The following is a 25929-nucleotide window of genomic DNA, read 5'->3' on the forward strand; positions in this document are numbered from 1 at the left end:
CTATACCACTCATGCCCGCCTTCCCTCCTGCTCCTCTCTCATCGCATGCTAATGAGACGAGATTTATTGTATTTCAGGGGCATCTAGATCATCTTATCATTTCCCCTGAGACGGAAAAACTTCAGCGCGGTTCACTATCCTCGGTGCACTCCTGTCAGGGTTTTTTTTTTCCCGACAATGGGACAGATCATATAAGAACACCTTTGTCGAGATCCTGTCTCATCCCCGCCGTGTTCCCAGTGCGCGAGCCCTCGCTGTCAGCAGTCGCTGGCTTTTTAATTGCACGGGGCCTCGGCTTTGGTAATTATGTTGTCAAGCGCAAAAGAGTCGTGAGTGCAAATAATGTGAAAGGTAAAGCGGCTGGGCTCTCTCTCTCTCTCTATGCCAGGCTGATTCGTCTTGATCGCGGCGGGACATCTCTGCGAGACGAGGGGAAGGGGGGGGGGGGGGAGCAACCCAGGAAGCAATTGAGCATACAAAGAACATTGTCACCTCATATGCAATCAGGAAACGGCGGAAAATAAAGACAGTATATTCTCTTTCAAGACAGAAATAGATTCACACAGAGAGAACAATGCTGCTGTATTGGTTTTCCTCTTTTAAAACACAAAGGGTTGCATCATGTTGTCGAGGAAAACGGATACTATGGGATTAAATTACTGTGTATCTAATTGGAGTTTAATTATGTGCAGCGTTATCAGCGGTTCTTCCCCGATCGCCGAGGAACTTCCCCCAAACTTTGTTGGTGATTCGTCCGCTTGAGTGGAAGTGTTCTGAATACTTGGAGCAGGTGTTGGTGCTTCTGCCTTTGTACTCAGCACAATGAAATATGTATGAGTAGGAGTTCGCCCACCTGTAGGTGAACGTCTTGAATCAATGGCTGCCGGTTTCTTGCACAACAGGAAGAGGAGGTATTGCGAGGCGCTGCACATATTTCGAGACCCCCAAAAAGGCTAAAACCCTGTGATGTCATCAGGAGCTCTTCTCCTCCATGAAATGAAAAGATGTGGAAGCTTTTTCATTGACGACACTTGATACATATTTTTTTATCTACCAAATCAATTCCAGTGATTGGATCTGAGTATAAGCCAATACGGAGTGCATTTCTTGTAGTAGTCCAATAAAATATGCATTTATATTATATTATTTAACACCTGCAGGCTACATTTCTTACCTATGGATTTGTGTATTGATGTGATTTGTTGCTATCTATCAATTTTTAATAGCCTGGTTCAGTACACTGAGGGAGTTCTCACCGAAAAAAGCAGAAGAGACTGAGGAAACATCTTAAGCTAGCGTTAGCAGCAGCTTTGCTAGCAGCCTCCGCTGTATGACAAAGAACGTCAGAGTAACATTAAACTGTTGTTTTGGTGCGTTTAGTGGCTTATTTTATCTGGAGTTTCAAGTGAAGAAGTAAATACAGTCTAAAAATGTAAGATTGGAAGAAGTTGATGGCTGATGTTTTGCTAGCTTGACTAACCTTTCCCTTTTAGCTAGCACCACACTGTTCTTTGCTCATCTGTAGCAGGAGCAGCTAGCATGTATATTTTTTTTCCATGTGGGGCATATTTTGGAGGGTGGAAACGATTATATTTTTAGGGGTTGCTAATATATCACGATATTGTATCGATGCGTAACTTTCTATCATCTTCCAAGGTCATTCGGCTGTCTGAGTCATGTCACTTAGGTTCTAAAAAATCACTCATCCTCGACAAAATAGCGCAATATTCTCTCCGTTACCAACATATCTGCCAACACTCCCCAGGTTTCTCCTATGTCAAAGTTGTGACCCTGGAATATCAGCTCCCAACTGCACAAGCGTGACGTCAAGGACCAGCTCTAGCACCCATTCGACCACCCCGACCCCCCCACCCTCCTGTGTTATGAAACCTAAATGCTGGCCGGGATGGCTCCATGGTTAGTTGACAGAACCCTTAACTCAAGACAAATCATCTAATACCATCAACTTTATTGACCAGAACAGATTTGATGAAATATTTAAATAAATAAGCCCCTCTACTCTGCCTCCAATCTCATAAGTTTTCTTATCTACTGCGCAGAAAAAGATCTATTGGGATTCCGGGGCTGTACTCTGTGCTGATAACGGATTTAATAAATATTCTTTATGTGATTTATTTTATATATTGCAGTAAAGTTTTATCAGCACAAAGCAAGCCTCAGCCTGGAAATGCAGGATTATGGATGCACTGATGCCAGTCTGGGCCCTGGAGTCCCATCCGCAGGCTCAGAGATGCTGTGAGGGATGATGGGGAGCAAGGGCGGGTATAGTCGGCGTCGCGGGCTTTGTTTACTGTGTGCAAAGTGATCAATGGGAGCACCGGCTTGCCAGCGAACTGCCAGGGTCAGTGTTCGCTCTGAGCACTGGGGAGTATCAACACAGGGAGAGAGAGAAAAAAAAAAATCCATACAACCCCACCGGTGGCCTCATTCTCTCTGTTCACAGAGAAAGTTCCATGCGAGGTCGCAAATCCCTACCCTGTGGTACGAGCCGCACACATGTTGCTGGTGAGTGCAGCTGTGGCGTCTGTGCCTGGTTGTTGAGGTCAGAACGGTCATTGCCAGAGGGGCCTTGAACGCAACCTCGAGGGGGGGGGGGGTCGGCGTGAGGCGTGACAGTAGAGAACAAGTGGTGATAAACAAACAAAGAGGCGCACACATGCAGCATGGCAAAATGAACCCACATAACCCTGTGGGAAAAAAAGGATCCTGACCTGCATGTGTGCATTTTATTCCACTTGTAACCCCCGCCCCTCTACTCCAGGCTGGGTCACTACCACTCTTTTGTTTTTTTATCTGCGAGGCGTTGTCTGTGATTATTACAGAAAAAAAAACGACCTTGAGGCTGCATCACTCCTGACACAGAGAGAAAAGGATTAAAGTGAGCGAAATTGACAGAAAATATAAAGGAAGTAAAAAGAGGGGCGGGGAGGGGCTTTGGGGAGTGTGAGCGAGGAGGAAGCAGAGAGAGACATAATGGAATAAGTTATGAGTAGGCAAGATGGACGGATAGAGAGCAAGAGGGGGAGATAAATAACAGAAATGACTGCTGGGAAGGAGAGACACATCTAGGGCAGCGCTTCTTCACAGCCTGGGTTAAGATGTAAAGTTGGGGCGCAGAAAGATTAAAAATGAATCCAAACGATTATCCCGAGGGAGGAAAAAAAACACAGTTTGAGGATTTTGATTGAATAAATTCAGATTTCTGTGCCATGTTTCTTCCCCTATTACGTTGCCAGGTCCTTCCCAAGCATCTGTTTTGAAGGAAAGCTGAAGAAATAACTAATCAAATGCTGTAACAAAAAGACAGACGGACGCTTGTGCTGCCCTTAAAAATCGATCAATTCGGATCATCGGGGTGGGCGGCTTTAAGGACTGCGTTGTAGTGATAGGAGGAGAAGATGCGGAGGAAGCCGACTCTCAGACTGGATTTTATGAGGCACATGAGGACACCCTGATCTTCAGCATTTTATCCTTCCTTCCTATCACTGTGCTGACCGAGCACAAAACCCCTGAAGAAAGCTGAAATATTAACTTAGAAATATAGCAGCCCTTCATAATTATTCGCTAAATGCACAAGCTGTGGACACCACATGTATTGAACCTGCTATCGTCTGTTTACTTCCTGTGCCTGCGGGGATTTATCAAGAACAAAGAAGAAGTTCATCTAGCTCTTTTGTGAGAGAGTGATTAGACTACTTCCCAGATGTTACTTTTCCTCGACAAAGGTATCCATAACTAATATGACCCGGAGAAATGTTAGCCAATGAAAACAGATAGCAGAAGCCCTCAGGGTTAGGACAACAAGCTTCCAGTCCAATCATTTTGTTACTTTTGAAAGCAAGCCTTGATATAAAAGTTGTCCAGGTGGAATGTACTTCAAAGCAGTAGTTCAGATGAAGTGGCGTCCAAATCTGACTCATGCGCACCATAACATACCACCAAAGAGGTGCGAAAAGCGTTTTTGAACACTTTCTCTTCCAAGGCTTTCAAGATGTTTCACTCCCAAAATGAGATGAGAGTAGTTGAGTGAAGTTTGAATGCTGCCTTTTATTTACAGGTGCACACCTGACATAATGTTTGATAAGTGGCCATGCTTGTCGAAGTGTCAGACCAAAATTAGTCCCTCCGATTAAAACATTGAAAAAAAATGTTTTTGGAGGAGGTTGTGGATCTACTCTGAGAAAGGACAAAACTTTGTTTCAATGATTCAATTTGAAGCATTGAACTTTTTTTTTTTGTGTCCTTCTAACTCAAAATGTCTCAGGAGATATTTTGTTCCCACAACAGCCCAAAGCCGTCCAAGGCAATGATGCGTCGACCAAATATTTGCGACTTAACACCGAACCGTCAGCCCATGACATTCGGACTTGTTCCATTGGGTGGTCCCAGTTATTCCTTAACAAGCCTGCAAAAAAAAGAGAAAAAGCAAACAACCGCGTGGGGAATCAAGACTCAACTTTAGGACATAAAGACTGAGCAATGGCTGTTTTATTGCGAAGCTCGAGCGTGTCCCGGGCTATTTGTTGTCGCTGACTGGTCCTGAGGATGTGAGGGAATGAGCAAAGCAACCAGAGCGTGTCTGCTCCGGAGGAAAAAAAGCCTTGATGGAGGGAAGCTTTGAGAGCTGACTTTAAGGCGGTGCGGCTAATGAGACGGATGAATGAGACGGCAGTGGGGAGGAAAGGATGGCATTCACAGTAAATAACCTGAAAAGAGAAATCAGAGACAAAAAGGAATAGCTAATGAACGCAAGACTATAAACCGTGCTAATAACCAGCTGTTTGCATTTACGATTAGGACATATGTCGCTCCATATGCATCCATATTTTGCATAGTGCGGAAGTTTCTTTGTTCATTTTCATAAATCTCAGTGTGGTGCGTTTGTGTTTTGATGGGGGCTTAAGCTTTGAAATGCAAAAATGTAGAGTATAATTGTGTAATCCAGACTTTGTGAGCAGGGGATATTGCCGGAAAAAAAAAAAAAAAACAGTGCCACATCTGATCTAACAAGGGCACTTTGCTCGGCGGTAGACAGCTTTGAGAGGATTGCGGGGAGAGAGAAGTGTGAGATTTTAACAAGGGAGAGATTTGGATTTTGCTGGGCTTTGTGACTGGCTGACAGTGACAAAGACGTGCGCACAATGAAGAGAGAAAGGCAGGTTCAAGCTGAGCTCCCTCCCTCTCCCTCCCGTCCTCCAGATGTTGTTTTGAAATCTGATACGGGAAAAGTCAAAGCCTGAACATTGTCAGCCGCTGAAAAGACGCAAACCAAAATCCTGTCACAAGCTGAGAGATGAAACGTGCAGGAAAGACAGTTTTCTTGTCACCAGCTGTTCACCGCATTGAACATCCAAAGTCATCTTGTTCTTTATCTGATGTAATGACAAACGTTTACGATGATACTTTGGCACGAATTCACCTTGTTGACACGGTTACGTGCATTTTATAAGTAGTACTGACAGATTTAAAGTAATGGAATGGGTATTAAGGGTTTATTTGATCTATTTTTAAAGGAGCAATTGGTAACAGTGACACCTAGTGTTTAAAATGGGTACTGCAGCCCAAATTCAAAACATTAGAGAGAGCTGTCTCGCCCCTGTCCCCTCCTCCCTAGAAGCAACGAGCACGCAGGTTGCCATGTCGTGGACCAGGAAGCTTCAGTGTTTAGCCAGCCCCGCATTGGTGTCGGAACCTTTCTGCTTTCTAACCTTTTTCCATTTTTCAAAAGAATCCTCAATATCTATCCTAGTTTTAGCACTTTTACTGCTCGTGGAGCTTATTAGAAAAATGCAGAGGCTTTATAGGTCGGCTCAGTTCTATTTGAACCAGTTCACCTGCCCGCTTCCATCGCTGCAACACCTGTTGGTTTGCCGGTTGCCAGGCAAACTGAGGGGCGAGGGGCAAAACTGCCGTTTGTAAGGGTGCCTAAAAACTGCCTACTTCTCTGGTCCAAACAAATCCAGACCATTCCACACCAGAATCAAAACTTAGAAGGAGGACATACTGGCTGCTCAATGTTTACAGAGAAGCCAGCACTTCAACATAACACGTTTCCTTAATGATCATATAGTAAGGTCATTTTAGATTTAATTCAGTAAGTATCTGACGTATTGGACCTTCAGAGCTGTGTAGGACTTTTACGATTTATTTGACTAATGGTTAACACAAAAGCACAGCTTTACATATCACAAGGACAGCCAATTCTCTGACTATTTGGGAAAATGCTACTGAAATCCAAATACCATTTGAGGATGGAAATATTCTGCTATTAAGTCAGCACTTTGGGGTTCCACTTCCCCCGACTTACTTTCTTTTTCATGTAATAGTCAAACTAAGCAGTGTGATTTTAAAAGAGTGATGTCAGTGGCCTCACTCTGCACATGTGCACTTTCTTAAACAACGTCCTCTCCCTCTCCTAAGTCATGCCTGCTTAGTGTCTTCTGAGTATTTTGTCGGATGGAGCCGGCTCTCTGCCTATCTCCGACCGGAGTGCTGCGTCATCAGCAGAAGGCTACAGTTGGATCCTGCCATTAGCCATCTGGGTTTTCCGGGCTGCAGCTGCTTTGATGTGTTGCACAGCTCTCCATTTCAGGAGCCAACAGCAAACACCTCCACCCGCCTCCTAAAACTCACCTCCTAACCCTGTCTACCTCAGCTACCTCACATACATTAGTAACACACACACACACACACACACACTCAGACAAACACACCTGCCAAAGTCAGAGCCTGCCAGACCTGCAGCTGACCTCATTTGCTGGGTTCAGCCCGGGTCATCTGCTCTCTATCTTTCATTCATCCACATGGTGTCTCACAGGGAAGCAAGCTTTGTTCTGCGAAAAAAAAAAAAAGCAGGTGCAGGGAAGTTTTTGGTCCGCTGAGGTCGAGCGAGCTTTCACAGAAGATACAGACTTCAGATAGAGAGCGATGGAGATGCACAGTCTCAAGACGCCTATTTTTCATGGAGTGCACAGAAAACCCCGCGGAGCTAAATCCTCTGCAAACCCACCTCGACGGGCTCGCAGCGAGCTTTCCAGCCCCTCATCCGGCACTTCTCTACCAGCTCCTGGAATTCGAGCAGCTTGTCCATGGGGACTGTGAGCTCTATTATGTTATGCCATATGACTCCTTTTTTTTTTCTTCTGATAGTTAGTCACACTGCAAGATCAAAATGTTTCTAATTTTTGCAAGAGGAAGGAAGTACACATATCCGACAAAGAAGGCAAATGCATTCACTATTTGAATCTTAAGCACTCAGATAGAAAACTAGAGATAAAGGTTCAGACGATCACCCCTCTTCTTCTTCTTCTTCTGGCTAATTCTTCTGTACACATGTTGGGAATAAAAGATAATATTAATGCTGTTATAAGCTAGACTACCTGGTTAAAAGTGCACACGACTCCCCGTGTGTGTGTGTTAATGTGGAGGTGCTGATGATCAGGCCCGGCCAACGCATCCGACTGGAAATGGTGAGTCTGATTAACGCATCGGTCATGATCACGGTGACAGATGTTATCGCTCTGGACGTGTGTCTTCGCCCTCTCACCACGACTGCATAAACACTTTTTTTAAAATTATTATTGGCCCGCAGAAGAAGCCTGCTGGCGCACACTCAGGCATGAGGGCCTGAGTTACAGGCCAGTTACAGGCAGACAGGGTGAGACAGGTAGTAGTGTGGCTGCCCTCCACGTTAAGTTTAAACTCGCAATACAATTAAAAAGTTACAAATAATGGACAATTCAAATCGATGACACAATCGATGTGTTTTCAGTGACTGACTAAAGCCGTTTTCACACATGCACTCCTGAAAATATCTAGAACATTTCATTCTAGGTATATGTGCGAAGTGTTTTCTGACCAATCTCATCTTTCTTTTTTTAACAGTCAAATGAATCATGTGATATCTGTGCATCGGAAAATGTAAAAATAATAATTCAAAAAAATGCTGTTTCTTCAGCATGCTGCTATCGGACACCCCCCCCCCCCAGCAGTTTTAGGCCTTAAAAATAACAATATAGAATGAATCTATCTTCTTCCTGATTGTCTAGTTCGCCTTTCCATGTTGGGATGAGCCATCAGTTTTAATCTCAGTCTGATTCATGACCAGTTTAGAAACTCCTCCAGGAGCTTTAAATGCTTTAGAGGGTTTGGAGTTTTTCGGCCGTCACCCACCGTTCCTTGTCGGCTGGAATTGATTCATTGGCAGCCGCCTGCACCCAAGGTCTAAAATAAACCTGAAATGTTATCCCTTAATAAAGACCATGTAATAAGGTTGAGAGCCCCGGAGAAAAGAAAGGGGACTTTAAATGGAAATTGATTTTCACACACACACAAAAAAAAAAATCTAAATTGATCACCTTTTTTTTTTTGTCGTCTGCACTCAGGAGAAAAAAGGTTTCCTCGGAGTCTGCTTTTTCCCTTCATAATAGACCTGTTGTTGCCAACTGTGATAATAATTCACGCTTCCAGTTATGTATTTTCGCAGCGCACCACTCGGAACGTTTGTAACAGTGGCCGCCATCTGGCCCCTCGAAAAAATCAGGTCGTTATGAAACTAATTGGTCAAAAAAAGTACACGCAGGAGAACAAAGGAGGAAATTAGCGATCGTGAACTTCATGGAGACATTTAATTACTTTCACAACAACTATAAAAGCTTTATTTACTACGCGGCTAAAGATACCGCATGGTGATGAATAGAAGGTGTCACGGTAATGAGACAGGTGGTTTATTTAAGATCAGAGTGCTGCTGTAGCTGTCTCCTCTCCCACTGCAGACAACGAGAGCTGCTTCTTTCAGGGGCCAATGAAAGCTGTCCTAAACATGCCAGCTCCATTTAGAGAGTCGATGCTAAACAGAGCTGTGACTGCGCTTCTATTCAGACGGGCCATGATGAAACAGGCTGCAGAGTTGTGATGGACAGATGGGGTGCATTATGAGGTCTGATGAGAAAGCATTGTGGTTGAATACTTGTAAGCTCGTTTTTTGTGTGTGTGTGTGTGTGTGTGTGTTGTTTTTAAAGTGTGATGCTCCTGCTGCCAGCTACAGTATGACGGGCTAAACAGCTCGTAGCTTGTGATGACTGCCGTAAGCTGAAGTCAGTGAGTCTGTTTGAAAGTGTTCAAAAAGCTCGTTTCAAACTGTTCTCTGACATTTACTCATTTAAAAGTGTTTTTGTAATCCAAAAAAAAAAAAAAGTCTTAACTTTTTTTTCTTCAACACCCAACAAAAATAATAATAACAGACATACGGAGGCGCATTGCATTTGCCAAATGAAATCAACACTGGAGCTGGTAAACTGAGTTACATTAGAGCAGGTTATTAAATGAAGGTTTTGAATCCGTCCACTTCTCTCTCTCTCTCTCTCTCTCTTTTCAGGTACTTTGATTATATTGAAACCTCTCTGAAACCCCTCAATGAATGTTGCAATAATGGGAACGCTCCTCTGCAGGAAGTAGATTAAAAAAGTTACAACTTTTTAGTATTTTTAAACTTTTTTCTTTTGCACCCTGCCCCCGACTCATTTTCAAATTCTCCGCTTGACTTATTTTTAATAAAACTTAAAAACTTTTTGTGCCCCCCCGTCCCTACTTCTTTTCAAGCGTTCTAATCTTACACGTTATTTTTAAGTAGAAATGATCCTGAAATATGTTTACATTTCAAATTTTTGTGTAATTATTAGTGTACTAGTGTATGATTGTAGCCCTGTGATTGGCTGGTGAACAGTCCAGGGTGTAACCCCGCCTCTCGCCCAATGACAGCTGGGATCGGCTCCAAACCCCCCAAAGGGAAAAAGCAGTTTAGAAAATGGATGGATGGATGATTTTTGTTGATATTTAAACCTTTGTCTTTGTATGTCCTGATAATTACTTATGGCTCAACTTTCTCTCTTACACCGTGTTTCCCTAAAGGCTTCTCAAACTCTCTGCTCTTATTTTATCTTAAAAAGTGGATATGACCGACTAAACATATTATTCATATTTCTTTTCCACTTTTGTCATAAGTCTTCCTCTTTGTTTCTGTATTTAAAAAAAGTTCTAATGATCATCATGACACAACGTTCTCCCTGCGCCCTGTTCCTACTCGTTCTCAAGTTTTCTGCTCCTACTTACATCAAACCTCCAAAACTTTTAATTACAATTTTGTGTAACTATTGAACTTTTAAACTGTTTTTACAACTTAATTCTGTACTACAAAAAAGTCTTAATTTTAATAATGACACACCTTTGACTTGCACCTTACTTTTGCTCAAGCTAGAGGACCCGCCTTAAAGTCTTTTTCAAGTTTTTTTTTTTGTTATCGTCCAACTTTTGTGTTCTCTAATAGTCCTTATTATCCTTATGACACTCTTTTCTCTTGCACCTCGTCACTACCCATTCTCAGGGTTTCAGCTCTTACTTGTTCCTGTAGAAACAATCCACCAAACTTTCCCCACTTTGGTGTTATTTTTACCGTCCTCCATAATACAGCACAATCCTCATTATCCTGATGACACACGGTACACTCTATCCCTGCTCTCGCTCGCTCGCCAGCGCTCTCTCTCCTCATTTTTGTCTCTCTCTTTTCAACCGTTCTGATCGAGCAGAACAAAGTCTCATTTACAGTGAAAGCCAGATGAAGCAAAAAGCATCTCATCCGAGCTTTGGCTGAGGATTTAGAAATAATTACAATTTCTAAATCCTCACCTCTCACAGGCTTTGGCTCGCTCGTACACAAGCTGTCAACACACCAGCAACAACTGCAATGACCGGCAATGCTTTGTACACACTGCTCAGTTTCTAGCTGGAGGCAGTCCTCCAGGAAGAGAGTGTGTTTTACATCCAGTACATGCAGTCTCCTGCTGTGGCTTCCAGGCTTCACTTCCTGCAATCTGTCACAACCAATATTGGATATATTATAACACGGCTTTGACTTTGAGCTTTTTTTTACTCAAAACACTCCCCATGAGTCACAATCCCTCGACTGGAAAAAAAACCCCTCAGCATTACACACCTCAGCTTTTTCTGTGTTTGTACAATCAAGGTCAGGTGTTTACCTATTATCCCGACACACAGCTTTGTGAGCTAAAAACTGCAGCTGCACACTTTTTTGTGCACAAGCAATTTGACTATCAAGCGAGCCTCGTTGCAAGTTCAAATGTACAGTGTCCTTGTGTGGATTTGCATATTTCAGGCATTCCAGTGATTTACAGCGAAGAAGCAATTAAACCAAAGGATGTCTCGAGGGTGCCCACCTGGGTTAAACCCCCCCCCCAAACAACCCTTTGATCTTTGTTAAGTGGCTGCGTTCATATTGTCAGACCTTATCTGAATAGATTTCAATTATTTCTGAAATTCATTCAGCATCACCAGAAGAGTTGGAGCAGCAGCAGCAGCAATCACTGCAGGATCTTGGAGAAGTTGGCTAGTGTGGCTCTTTTCAAGATGTGTGCTGCGACGCTGCCCCCTTGTGGTCACAATCGGGAAAAAAAAAAGTTTAACCAGTGCATGTGTGTGGATTGTGTCTTTATAAACCCCGCACATGTAGAGGTCACTGCCACTTTTTTCTTGTCTCTCAGGTGGTGCACAAACACAGAAAAAAAAAGACGTGAGCTGCGGCAAAAGATTATTATTTGGCTTTTAGTCGCCCCCTTTAAAAAAAAACACCATCTGCCTCCTCCTTGTGCGTTAGCCATGTGAGTCACATGCAGCTTGTCCACCGAGGCGTTCTTCCAGCTTCCTCGTCCATGTAAATGTCTTTTGATGTTCTGCAGGCCTGAGAAGGGAAAGAGGAGAAGGGCATGGTACCTTTGTTTCCCATCTGCTGCAGGCAGATATTAAATCAAACATATGGCGGCAGGAGAGCCAAGACAGTCATCCAGCACTGTGTAGATTAATCATTTAAATGAAGTTTGAATGCTAATAGATTAACTAGGTTATAATTTATGTCCTCTAATCTGCTGGCTTTTTTTTTCTTCTTGGCTTTAATTTGTGAAACTCCTCCAGCGTTCTTCCTACATTTTGGAGCCTAAAAAAGCAGAGCACCTGAATGCCTCGTCGTTGTCGTTTTTCCGACAAGCCTCTCCAAAAGTATCCAGATCAACATTAAGAGTTATGACTCCCCCCGCGATACTTTTCACGGCCGCTGAAAATGAAATGGCAGCCGACCGCAGGCCTTGCGCTGATGTTTGTGATTGCATTTTCGGCGACTTGAGCGGCCTTTCGGGAACAACGAGCGGGGGAACATTTTAGCTGAAAAAACTGTGTTCAGATACAAAAACTGTCATCGCTTATTCCAACAGCACGGAGTAGATAAGAAAAAAGTGGGGCTTTTTTTATCGGCGGTACATTGTTAGAATTGAAACATTTAAATTAATATCTACAGACCTCGTTCTGATAAATTAATTAATTACTGCCGTCTAATCTACTCATTGGACGTGGGTGCTTTTCTTTTTGAACTCCCTACACGCGAGAGCATTACAGGAATATTATCTGTGTTTTATTATAGCAGATGCAGCTTTCAGAGGCCGTGCCAAGAAAGCAAACCATCTTGAAACCCGGAGCACCTACACAATCTATTATATGCCTTGGCACCACGACGGGGACTGTGTGTTTATTGCACTTATTCTCTGACAACAAAGAGCAGAAGAGGCTGTGAGGAGGAGAGAGAGAGGGAGGATAAAGAATCAAGATGCTCTGAGTGGCCCTCACGTCCTTGTTGATGTTGACTCGCCGACACAAAGCTGTTTGTCTCCTTCTGTCTCGGTCAGGGTTATATCATCGTCGTCGTCTGCACGTTGTACCTGCAATCAAACAGAAGCTTTTTCAAGTCAGAGCCTTTGTTCTGTGCATCGCCTCATCTGAGTAAAAGTAGCTAACAAGCTCACAATAACAATGTTTAAAGGCTTTATATGTGATTTTTCTGATCCAGCAGATGTCTCCCTTGCGCATCAGCATGAAACCAAAACAACTCGCGCTGCATTGTTGTGTTAGCATGCTAATGCTAGCGATCTTTATTATACTCGTATCTTCACACTGCATGTAAATTTACCTGAAATGAGCGTGATCGAGAAACACAGTTAAGCAGTGAGTACAGTATGTTATTCTTCTTTTCTCTAGTCCCTCAATTAAACAACTTCTATACGCAAGGGGAGGAGTCAGCCGGTCGTCCAGGCGATGTAAACAAAGTGAAGATAGGACTCTGAAAACTCTGAAAACATCACAGACAGTGGGACTCGGGTGTTACACCCATTGTAGACAGTCATGACTCACAGAGTTATTTTCAGAGGATATACTTGATTTCTACATTTAAGTGTGAAAAATCACATATAAAGCCTTTAAGGCGGCTTAATGAAGGCACCCCCAAACCTTGCCATGCCAAGGACCCCTATATAGCATTAGCCTCTGGCTGGGACCCCCATTGTTCAAAATGTCTTAAATTCATTGTACAATACAGGGAATTTAAGATGTGCAGCTTCTTTATATGTTCCTTATTTGTATTAACAGTTAATGATCTTGCTATTCATTCACTTCATTCAATGTCATCTTGATTGTGTTTTTCTGCAAAAGAACTTCACCAGGGTTCGATTGGATGAGGGGCGACCACCTCAGAGTTTGAATGGAGCTTTTCCAGTCTTCTGGCAAAGCGCTTTTACACCCCAGGTCACATGTTGCAGCAGGTTTTGTCTGTAGACTTCGACCAGAACTGATAGAAATAATGGACTGAACGCAGAAACCATCGTGCTGATAAGAATGCTTGATCAAGCCAGAAGCCTGTTTTTCCTTAGAAAACCATCCATCTATTGTTCCCCTCGTAACACCAGTTGGGTTGTGAACCCGTTGGATTTCATTTCGCTTAGTCGACGGATCGGGGAGTCAGTCAGCCAGTCATCCAGTTGCCTAGTTATCCGGTCAGTTGGACAGTCACACAGTAACTGAACCAGTCAGCCGGGGAGGGGGGAAAAGTCCAGCCAAGAGAGCAGGCACTGATTATTTCCAGATGAGAGCTCAGACAGTCTGGCCTGAGCGGAGAACACACACACACACACACACACACACACACACACACACACACACACACATACACACAGAAAAAATAGACTGAGAGAGGATGGATTTCGGGAAGAGGCAACAGAAAAATGAAAACAGTGAATGCAGGAATGATCCTGCGTGTGAAAACAGTTTTCAAAACTCAACATTAAGAGCGATTTAATCCGCCCTTTTTACATCAGTTTACTGTGAATCTGAAGACACAGAGAGCGAGGCTGGAAGAAGAGTGTGTGTGTGTGTGTGTGTGAGAGAGGATGATCAGCATGCAGTGGTGGGCTCCGCTCGTCGTTGTTTACCTGTCTATGTACCTGGAAGCCAGTCAGCACCGTAGAAAAGGTAGGTGGACTAAGAGAGGCTGTGCAGACTCCTCCATGCATACATTATACCTGTTTTTTAACATTATAAGACATATTGTCAACATTATGTGAAAAGCTCTTTTGAATAATGCCTTGAACACTTATTCTAAGAATTGGCATCCTCATTTAAAAGTGTATAAGAAAACTGCATTATGGGCTCAGTCTTGGTTTGCGTCTCTTAACGCGTCAAATAATGATTTTTTGTTTTCTGGAGATATCAGTATAACAGTGACATTAGCACGTCGTGTTTCCAGTTAAAGGTGGCTGGACTGTTGTTATTGGATTCACACGCTGAGGAAAATTCCTTCCCCGAGACTCACATATCTTAAAATCTTTGGCTAAGTGACTTGAAACTGCAGCCGGCCAAAGTGGGGGGGGGGAAATATTCTGTGTTCCTTTTTAAACTTTACTTATTAGAAGTGCGTCTGTCTCTTTCGACTCCGTGAGGGTGTCACATTCTGGGGGGAACGCTCTTAAATTGTTGTGTTATTCCTACAGTATATGTGTTTAAAGGGCTTTATTGATTTTTAAACCACTAGGGGGCAGCGGGTGAAGCAGTAAACATTTGCAATTTAACACCAATCTCCCCAGTTTGCTAATATACACATTACAAAACCTGATCTTGACTTCCAGGTGATTCTAAGTGCCTTTTATTGCAGCTTAAACCCTCTGAAAGATTTGTCTCACAGTATTGGGAGTATTGGTGGAGAAATCCTTGTGCACAATGTTGATTCTAAAAAGACGCAGTTTGAAAAGTGCAGTTTTTGGATATTAACATCATTCGGATGTAAATTGAAAATGCAGAGCAGAAGCCGGGCCATTGCGGCAAAGATTAAGTTCTCTTGCATGTCCTTTTCACCCTCCTGTCACGTCAGCTGAAGGGATCCAGACGTCAGTTTTGTTATTGTTTTTGTTTCCCCCCATTTTAGTTTTCTCTCTCTCGCTCTCTCTCTCGCTCTCTCTCATCAAGACTTCCCTCCAGCCAGGAATACCATTTAGCCCGGCTAATTAATGGATCTTTGTTGTTCCCTCATCTCCTTGCAAGCAGTTAGCGGGAGATTACAAGTTCCCTGCCTGTGCATAATGACATTGGGGGAAGCCTGCCCATCCAAACACTGATTGTTTGGAGCGCTGGAAGAGAGCGGCGAAGCAAGCGCGAGGAATGAACAGGCTTACCGAGAGCAACGGGAAAAAGGTTGAGATAGTGTGAGGTTGACTCCCTAACCGATTAGAACGTGAATATTTAATCGTAATGAAAAATGTCTCGCTGTATAGCTTTCAGTCGTGTGAACTTCGGAAGGTAGCGGCATTCGTTGCTGTGGAGCTGCAACGTCTTCAAAACGACACATTCTTACATTACCTGAAAAACTGATTTTAAGATAATCTGCAAGTGTGAGATCATGTGACCCTCAAAGAGCACATGGGACGCTATTTAAATCGCTTCAAAAAGCAACGTCTTTGTCAGATAGTAAGTGGAGCGTCCTTCCCCTTACACTGCTGCAGGATGAAGTCTACAAAACCACGGACAGCTTTATGTATTTATTATAACCAATAAAGCTGACCTTTTGGAAGTGAAGGGCAGTTTCTGTCAGTGTTCTGGGGCAGTGACGTCATTAAAGGCTGGATTGTTTGGCTCAAATTAACACAATAATTTACGGCAGGACTAAGAGTCGTCCCCTACCCCTGAATTGAGACACAGCAACAGTTCTTTCAATGTCTGCTGCCAGTTTAATTCTGTTCACATTCCAGCCGTCTTCCTCCCTGCCCCCTGCTGTGCCCCAAAGCTTTTCCCACTCCTATCATCCCCTGACCTCCACATTCACCTGTTCCCCCAACCCCTTTTTCAGCTGCACAGTGTGTGTATATATATATATATATATGTAACCCTCGTCCTCCATACTCTGTCTGATTGTTTGTTTTGCAACCCAGCCTCAGTGTTTCAACCTTATCTCGGCTGTCTGTCTGTCTGCTTTTCTTGTTATTAACCTTTGCATGCTTTCTGGACTCGGAGCCGGCCTTGCTTTGCCCTTTTGGCTCTGCCTCTCTATCCTGGCTTTGTGCTTGTTGCAAAACATTGTTTTTCACTATCTATAAAGTAAACTTTTCTGTTATCTTACATTTTTGCCACTACGTCGTGCATTCTATCCGTTTGCCTGTTCTTGGCAGACAAATGCTCAAATTTATGTTTCTCTCCTTGTAAGGGATTTATTTTTGGCCCTATACATTTCCAAATCTATGTGAGCAATATAACCAGTGAATAATCCTGTCTTTGCTGCTGAAGACGTACAACACACGATTTCCTGCCTGCTAAAGGAGTATTGTGAATTTAGCAAACAACGTCAGAGAGTAGGAGCAATCTTTTATTTAAATCACAGATTATTAATTTCAAACGCAAATCAGCTTTGGGTTGGCCTCCAAACTGTCATTCCCCTCCGTCTCCTCCATCCTTTAGTGACATAACCCTTGTTTTCTAATGAGCACTCTTTTCCCCTGGGTGTTGTTGTGTTTACTCTGACAATGCCCCTCAGACGCTGGAGTGTCTTTAATATCACTGCACAGGCATCCCTCCGCCGCTGTTGATCATGCCTTTGGGAGTCACTTGCTCAGTAAGGAGTGTAGATTTTCAACTCATAAATGGGATGCACTCAAACCATAGGATCGAGGAAAATGTCCTCACTGCTTTTCCCATTTTTGGGGACGAGAACAACTTGAGTCATTTGTATTCTTAGCAGGTTTTTTTTGGGTGGGACTGATGCCAAACGGTTTCAGATAATGTGTTGGGGATGACTCAAATGTACCATATTGGTTTGCTTAAATACCATCTTTACATTCTGCATTGTGAAAACAAAGATGGAGCTATATATGCCTGACAGCCACTCAAACAGCAGGCAGGTGCGTAGCGGAGATCAGACGGTGCGTGTGGCTTTGACTGGCCTTAAAAAAAAAATGCAGTAAAAGCTGGATGTTTCTTAGCCGGCGAGGCTGCGGGCAGCGGGGCTGATCATTACTGCAGAATTGGCGAGGCAGCGCAGCGTGGACGCCGCTGTAGGGCTGCAGGACGATTGGATCGAAATTCAGATGAAGCCCAGTGTTTACACTGCACACCTCATTGAGAGCTGTGTGTGTGATCTGTGTGTTGGCTTACACGCTGAGCCAAGCAACTGGATGGCAATAGTGTGTGTGGAAAAATAGCAGAGGACATCTGGAGAAGTTCGAATGAAGGTTTAGCTAAGTCACTATGTTGTGATTCCCCTTGCTTTGTTTCACCCCCGTCATCGAATTGGTCCTGGACGCTCACACATTAGAGGTTATTGTTATATTAACACAAATGAAGAGTCATGTTGCAAAAGTAGTACCAATAAAAACACTAAGGAAGGTCAAAAAAGTGTATCAGTTTACTCTGCGTCCTAGTTTGACCCCTCTCTTTGTTTTTTTCTATTTTTGTCCTTTTTATTCCTGCTTTGTTTAGACGTGACCTCCAAATGACTTCCTGTTACCAGTGGGAATATCTGGGCTCACTCGAGCCTGTTTTGCAAAAATGAGAATGCAAATGTGGTGTTGTAAGATCAGGGTAGTTCATAAATCATTCTGGAAACACAGATATGTCCTTCTGACTTCATTAAGAATTTAGCCTTATCTGTTATTTGCATTTTTAAGCCTGTTAACTTTAAAAAATGGTCCAGTGAGTACTTAAGAGTAAGAGATTGTGCATGAAGAGTACAAGAGTCAAGGCTGTCCATAGGGGTGGGGAGCTTTCTGGGGCCCAGATATATGGGCGGCCGATTACTGTTAAAGGCTTAATATGTAAAATGTAATATAAATCAAGTATATCCTCTGAAAATAACTCTGTGAGTCATGACTGTCTACAATGGGTGTAACACCCGAGTCCCACTGTCTGTGATGTTTTCAGAGTTTTCAAAGTCCTATCTTCACTTTGTTTACATCGCCCGGACAGCCGGCTGACTCCTCCCCTCGTGTATAAAAGTTGTTTAATTGAGGGACTAGAGAAAAGAAGAATAACATACTGTACTCACTGCTTAACTGTGTTTCTAGATCACGCTCATTTCAGGTAAATTTACATGCAGTGTGAAGATACGAGCATAATAAAGATCGCTAGCATTAGCATGCTAACACAACAATGCAGCGAGCGTTGTTTTGGTTTCATGCTGGTGCTCAAGGGCGACATCTGCTGGATCAAAAAATCACATATAAAGCCTTTAAGTAAAACATGGTCCATCCAAAAAATCCTCAATACTCACCATTACAAACAGAACTAAAAAACACATGCCGTGGCATATGCTGTTCTGGTCCACTCGTGCCGTGGCATATGCCGCATATGAGGGGCATGTGCCAGTCTGGTCCAGTCCTGTGCTGCAGCACTGTGTGTCAGAGTTATAACAGTTTGTTTCGTTGGCGGCATGCCAAAAACGTCAACAAAGTTTGAGAGCCCGTTGAAAATAGGGATGCTGTGAAATCTGAAAAATCGTAAAAAATTGGACTTTGACTTGCTCACTTCCTGTAGATTTAAGAGTCATCATGTAATTGTTTCTCGTCTCATTGAGCTTCATATGGCTCACCAATTTCTGTGCATGTAGGGTAACCGCAGTACCCTGAGTGACATTTGGGGGCGCTCTGGAGGCATTTGGCGACGCCCATGCACCGAACCACGTTCATATGTAAATTTCACACAAGGCTGAATTTTGGTGAGTTATTTTGTGCACGTTAAAGCCCCCAAATAAGCGATTCATTGTGGCTCGGGCCCTAATAAAGAGGATTGAAGGTAAATCACTGATAAAAAAAAAAAACTGTAGTAAAGTGCCTCGAAATTGTAATTTAAGTAAATTTTCTGGTGGATGTAGTTTATCTCTTTCTACATCGGGAGTTTAGCTGTTCAACCATGTGAAATCACCTAAAGTAAAATATGGATTTTATACAGACTTGGTATCAGAGACGGTTTCCTCAAGCTAAGAGCGAGGGGTTTCATTCCAGCCGTATCAGTTTATGGGGTCTTCTCACACATCTGAACTCATACCAAATGAGGTCAGCAACACCTGCCTCCTCCTCCTCTGTGAGCAGAGACCTCTCACCTCTGGCTGCACTGCCACTTGTTAAATGTAGAAGCATGTGAGACTCTGGGTCGAACACCAATTACCCATGCGCACAGCCGGAGCCAGATTTGATCCCACCTGCATAATATTTGAGTAGTAATGTATCTGTGTTTATGAAGCCTCCGGCCCACCCACATGCATGTCGAATGTCTCGTATTCAAGGGAGACCCCGTAATCCAATTTCCTGTCTTTGTGTGTTGTAGCTCTGTATCCATCTGCCTATAGGATAAAGCGTGGGACCTATTCACTGATCAACCCAGTGTTCCAGCAAACCATGGAGGATGTAAACCTGCTCTTTGAGGTCAGTTTGGATCCTGTGGGCTTCAGGGTTTATTGGTCATCACTGGAAGGAAGCCAGTTTAAATACGTCGGGTATGTGCAAAAGATCTGTCCCATTTTTGTTCCATTTTCCGATGATGAAAGAGAACGTGTGTCTCTCAGATCCTTCTTGCCGGAACGCAGATCCGAGACGGCGACCACGCCATGCTGATCCCAGACGAGGAGCTGGCCTCTCTACGGAGCGTGGAGAAGCTGGAGGTCATCTGCGACGACGTCCTGCCCAAGAGGCTCTCGGAAATCCGCCGTCTGACAGCGGAGCTCGCTCTGCGCCGGCAGCGCCTGAGCCTGCAGGACTTTGAGAGGACGGTGCTGACTCTGGTTTACGGCGCTCAGACTCTGGCTAGAATCAGGGACCAGCAGCAGAGACGGGTGTGGACAGACTCTGTGCTGCAGCTGTTCAGAGCCATTCAGAAAGATCTCAGACCCCCTTGAGGTGTTCAATGTGTAGCCGTTTCATGTAAAAACGTTTTGCAGTAAGTACCCAAGAAATCTTTATAAAGACACCAATTATCTCTTCAAATACCAAGCTTGCATTCTTTAGATCTGATGTGAATGTCTACACACTCCAAAGTGAAACTCGTGTGCGTCTGTCCGATGTAAAAAAAAGACACTTGATAAATACAAAAAATTAAACCTGCATTTTTTTTAACAGCCAGCAGGGGGAGACTCCACTTGTTGCCGGAAGAAGTTCCATTGAAAAATAACAACAGATGAGAAATTGACACTACTGATGATGATGATTTAAGTTCGCAACCACTTGTTTAACGTCTTCTGCAACAACAACAAAAAAGCGTTTATGTTACTGCCCCTTTAACACTGAAACAAACAATGAAGCAGGGTGGGCTTAAGGGCGTGGCTTCATGTGATTGACAAGTCTCTACAGCAGCAGCAGGGATATGGCCACAACCCAAATATGGCCATATCTAATTCCAGGAAGAAAACTAAACAATATGGCGGACATGTAATGCCAAACTTGAAGCTTCAAAATGTTAGTCAACAAATCAAAGGGATGACATCACAACTGCTATGTCCACTTCTTATATACAGTGTATATATCATCGTTAATATTTTTACATGTACGTAAAGATGAACTATAATGGATTGATGCTCAGTATTTTAATCTGAATATAATAAAGGTGTATTTCATTGTGACAATAAAAACACTTTTAAAAAGAAAGCATTATATCCTGTTTCCTGAAGATGAATCAAAGTGAAGCTTTTCAATTTAACACCACAATATCCTCCTTTAATGTACTGTAACTGTACCTCCTCCTGGATGACTAGCTGTTCTTGCTTTTCTCCCTTAATTATGCAGTTTTCCACACGAGATAACGTCAGGAAACAGTGGGATAAAGAGGGGCACGATCTGCGACGAAAGGTCCCAAGACTTATCCAGCGCCTGCCCACTTAAACACCCTGATTTAATTGCTTCATCAATTAATTTATGCAGTTGTTTTCCACTCTTGGCTGATTGTAACTGTAATGCCTTATGTTCAGACCTACTTATTTGTTCATTATGTGAAAATCCAATAAGGGCAGCAGAGCATCTGTGCTGCATGTATTTGTGCGAGCCACAGGACTGCCTCATTAATCAAGCGGGTCCCCGTGAGCGCCCCACGTGCTAATAGGCTTAACTTGAGCACTCGGGCAATGCCATACATCCTGGAAATACATCTCGAAGTAAAAGGAAACTAACTACTCGCGTATAGATTGAAATGACGCCAAAGTTTTGAGGCATATTTGGATGATTATTCCGACCAAAAAATGCAAACTCAGATGGAAGATTAGATCAAAAAAAACTCCATGCGGACTCACCTCCATCCCCTCTGTGGACATTCTTTTCTGTCATGTTCTTACTTTAAACAGTTTCAGATGCCTCGCTCCGTCTAGAAAAGATTGCTCAGCTCATTTGACTCAGCGCTTTAAATTAAAATCCTCAGATTTGTACTTAAAGAGTCTGTGTGCATCAATACCCCTGATTGCTCATTTGAGCAAATGGTGAAATGTTTGATGGATGTTTGCTCCAAAGCTACACATTTCCCCCCACTTATTTTTGGTAAATAGGTACTTGCTTTAATAGGCTTTCTTGCAGTTTACTCATCTTGAAGTGGAGAGAAAGTATACATCTTGTTTGTGCTTGTTTTCCCTCCTCGACTCCTCGATTGCTTTTCACATTTAAATGTTTTTATGCTTCCATTCAAGTTCTGACGCAGCCCCCGGAAAATGTCAGGCCTGAAAAGTTTGTCATTACCTGCAACCAGAGTTTATTTTCCTTCGACGAGCATTTAATTCCTGTGAATGTATATGATGATGTCAGGCGTTTTTCTTTTTTTGTGTGTGTGTGTGCAAATTTTCCGACTTTTTCTCAGCATGTCAGCATTCATCCGATGCCCAAACGGCTTGTGCTGACTCAGGGAGACTGACTGATGAGGGGGGAGGTGAAGATGCCTCCCCGTCTTGGAATTTTGTCGGAAAGGATCGGGCCTCGGCTCCGTGTCTTGCTCTAACGGTGATGGTGATGAGTTTTTTTGGAAGTTGATGGCTACTTATTGACGGAGTGTGAAGCGGGGATGTTATTGAAGAAGACAGTCCAGCTCAGGCTTTGGTTCATAGCATCGATTCTTACACATGTAAACCTCTGTGTTGCATTTTTATACAACAAATCCTGGATTGGGTCTGATGCATTTGATATGAAGCACAAGCAATGCCCAAAAAATCCTTGTTACAAAAACATGCATGCACTTATCTTTGATTCACTTAAGGTTGTAATAGGCTAGAAGCATCTTTTGTGTTTGCAGACTGAGTTGTACTAAAAAAGCAGAATTATCAAATCAAGTTTAAAGTCGATTTAAATGGAGGACTTGCCGTTTTGGACACTTTTTGCAAAGACAGTCTTATAGAAAATATAATAGACTTATTGCACACATCTCCACATTTATTGTCTTTCACTTTTTTGTAATTACTTACTAACTTTATTGCTTCCCTTTCTCACCATCCTCTCACCTCCTCTGGGACTGTGGTGGGGATTTAATACGAAAAAAAAGAACAGGCTTTTACCTGAGTTATTGACTCATCATTACACCTTGTGAAAAATGAGTCTGTGATATTTCAGCTCTAAATGCCTGTGTAACCCCTCAGCAGCACAGTGCATGTAGGAAGAGCAGCACCAAGTGGCTGCAGACTGAACTGCACCGTCCGTGTTCCTCAAAGCTTGTAGTCGACTTATTCATAGGATTTCAAAATATTTTTCTTGTGCTGCAACCGGCAATGAAAGTCAATCATTAGAGATGTTTTGCATTACATGACATGGATGATTTGGACGTTATCAGTACGGTACAGTCATTTATTCCACAAAAATACATTTTCAGTAAACCCTTAGGAAACAGATATAAAGAGAATAAGCAGTTTTATGAACCCAGCTATTTTTTTTTTTCGCCGTTTCCAAAAATATTTCACAAAAAAGCAGGTCAAGACATAAAAAAACATCAAAGGATAGAAAAAGTCCAACTGGTTGATTATGGCTTTGTTGGCTTTTGCAGATCAAGGGCATCACTATTCATTTCAGCCCTTTTCAAAACCAGTGAAAAACTCATCACAGGGGCTTAAAGGGAATTATTATGTAAGGAGCAATAAACCACTTATTGGACTTATCTTCAATGTCATTTTTCCTGCACAACAAAGAAGATCTTACCTTTTACAGTGACCTCAAACATTATTTTTTTTCTAATGTTTATGTTGTTTTCAAGTTTCTACTTTTGGTATTTTTTTTTTAAACGATATTTTTATTACCATGTTTGAACCAAACATCTGTATCAACACTTGTCTTATCTCGGTGTACAATTTGACCGGTTAGCTGCTGAAGATGAACACTAGGTGGCAGCATTTCCCAATTTGAATCCCAGTCGGGGATCACTCATCACTAATGTAATCAGTCATGATTTTGTCTTTTTGTTATAGATTTGGGTAGATTTATTTTATTTATTTAACCTTTATTTATTGAGGAGATTAGACAACATTCCTGCCCTGGCCAAGATGGGCAACAACACAAATGACAAAGTTTTTAACAATCAAACGTATAAACATTATGCAAAATACATTTAAAGACAATAACAAGTAAATAAGGACAACTGTGTCAAATCAACCACAATCCCAAATACATCAGGCAGAACATCTGCAGCCAGATGTGCCATCCTCCAGGTCATTTAACATCCATCCATGAGCAGCCAGATTAAACGCCCTTTTTCCCCCAGTTCAGCTCAGATCTTTGAACAGACAGCAAGAAAAGTAGTGAGGAGAAGTTAATCAACTGAACTGAAGAGATAGTATAACATGTAATAATTCATCTCTGACACTGTCCTCTATGAGCAGCCTTAAAAGCTCTTGAATTCATTACCTTAGACTATTTTGTCATGCTGATACAAGATGTGATGCTACGAGAGCCAAAAAACAAAGACAATGTAGTTTCATTTCTTTTTTTAGGCACGCTTTTTTCAAGGTGTCTTAATAGGACGTGAATCTCGTCAAACTGGAAATGCGTCTCGTAGAAATATTTTGTGATCACCTCCAGCTGAACAGCCATTTTTTTTTTAGCTGTTATCAGCTGCACATGTTTTTTTTCCCCCCACAGCTGTCAGACACATTTTTCATCGCTGCTGGCAGAGAGGGACCGAAGAGATATCACGATGTGTCACATTTATATACACGCACTGCTTTTCTGCACCAAATTAAACAACTCAATACCTTTTTTATACATGTGGTTTATAAAATGAACGCACGGAAACCCGACATAAATCTGTGGATTTTTTTTGCCTCCCATCTGCCAGTCAAGTTTTAAATGTTTTCAGTATAACTTGGCGTTGTCTCCTCGGATATTATGAGAAAATGATTCAGGATCTGTGGCATCAGACTCTCCGTCCACACCATTGAAAACATTCCTCAAGTTAAAATCAGCAACAGCCCTTCTGCGACAATAGCCGATTCTTTTCCTTTGAAGATCCTCTGAAACCAAATGTTCTTTTGAAAAATATTATTTCATGCGCATACCGGTTTTTAGATAATATCGCTGAGATTCCATGAAGAAATAAAAAAAGCTGGGACTCAATAGATCCTGATGTACCACAGCATGTTTGAAGTTGATTTATGAGCAGCCGCTGCGAATTTGATGATGTCATCAGCATATGTCCGTAAGCTAATGTCGAGCCAGTGTGGGTAATTGTGCGATTTTGATTCCAGTTTAATTGAAGCCACCCTGCATAGTCTGATCTTTAAGGTTAGAAATGTTAAACTTCTGAGGAGTTATGCATTATCGCAGTTCATCAGCTGAAAACACAAAGCTAGAAACAGGTCGTTTTTGCAGCCCTTTTATGCTAGTGGCGCTAATGTGCTGTGGCAGGATGGATGGTGAATATAGATGGATGGGCTGCATTTGGGAGTCGGATACCTCGCTGTGTCAGAGAGCCAATTACACAGCGATAACAGACTGCTGCTCTCTCCGGCTTCCAGGAATCAACACAGAGTTTCACATAAACATCACAACAGCTGTGAGGGAAAAGAACAAAAACAGAGGACGCAGTGTTGTGTGGAGTATTACTGTCCTGATCGAGTCAGCGGTGAATCTATCAAAGTTTTTGTCTCTACCTTGTTTATTTATGGCATTCTAATCAGGCAATAAAAGTTCTGGCATATTTTCCCACCGCGTTGATTTTTGAGCTTTTGATAATACAACGTGAGAAAGAAAGTTTGCAGGCAGTACAGAGATAGCAGATAATGCCTTCTTATCCTCGTAAAGTCTTATCAGACATTGTTATGCAGAGGTGCCAGATTCACATGGGAGCCCTGGTATGCTGCGTTTCATCACACTCTGGGTCCTTCATTTGATTCGCCTTGGTGCAGTCCAGCTGCAGGTGGAACGGTCCCACAGCCAGGCCCCCGTTGGCCCATGAAAGTATAGGTGATTTGTGAGGATGATGTTCATGGTTATTTCATGCTGGCGTTTTACCTAGGAGAGTCTTAGCCTATAGGCACGGAAAGCAACAATATGTAGGAATTTGGTTTGGTGCAATTTGGCGCCCAAAGAAGAC

General features: G+C 42.7%; 1 protein-coding gene across 1 annotated transcript; it reads left to right on the forward strand.

The window, feature by feature from the left end:
* Positions 1-14098: 14098 nt before the first annotated feature.
* On the forward strand, positions 14099-21015 carry LOC132956669 (protein FAM180A). The gene is made up of 3 exons (XM_061030241.1): positions 14099-14382; positions 19714-19811; positions 19952-21015. The coding sequence occupies exons 1-3, from the start codon at positions 14301-14303 to the stop codon at positions 20279-20281; spliced, it is 510 nt and encodes a 169-aa protein (XP_060886224.1). The 5' UTR covers positions 14099-14300; the 3' UTR covers positions 20282-21015.
* The last annotated feature ends 4914 nt before the right edge of the window (positions 21016-25929 follow it).

This window comes from Labrus mixtus, chromosome 22, assembly GCF_963584025.1.
Source record: "Labrus mixtus chromosome 22, fLabMix1.1, whole genome shotgun sequence".
Classification (NCBI taxonomy): Eukaryota; Metazoa; Chordata; class Actinopteri; order Labriformes; family Labridae; genus Labrus; species Labrus mixtus.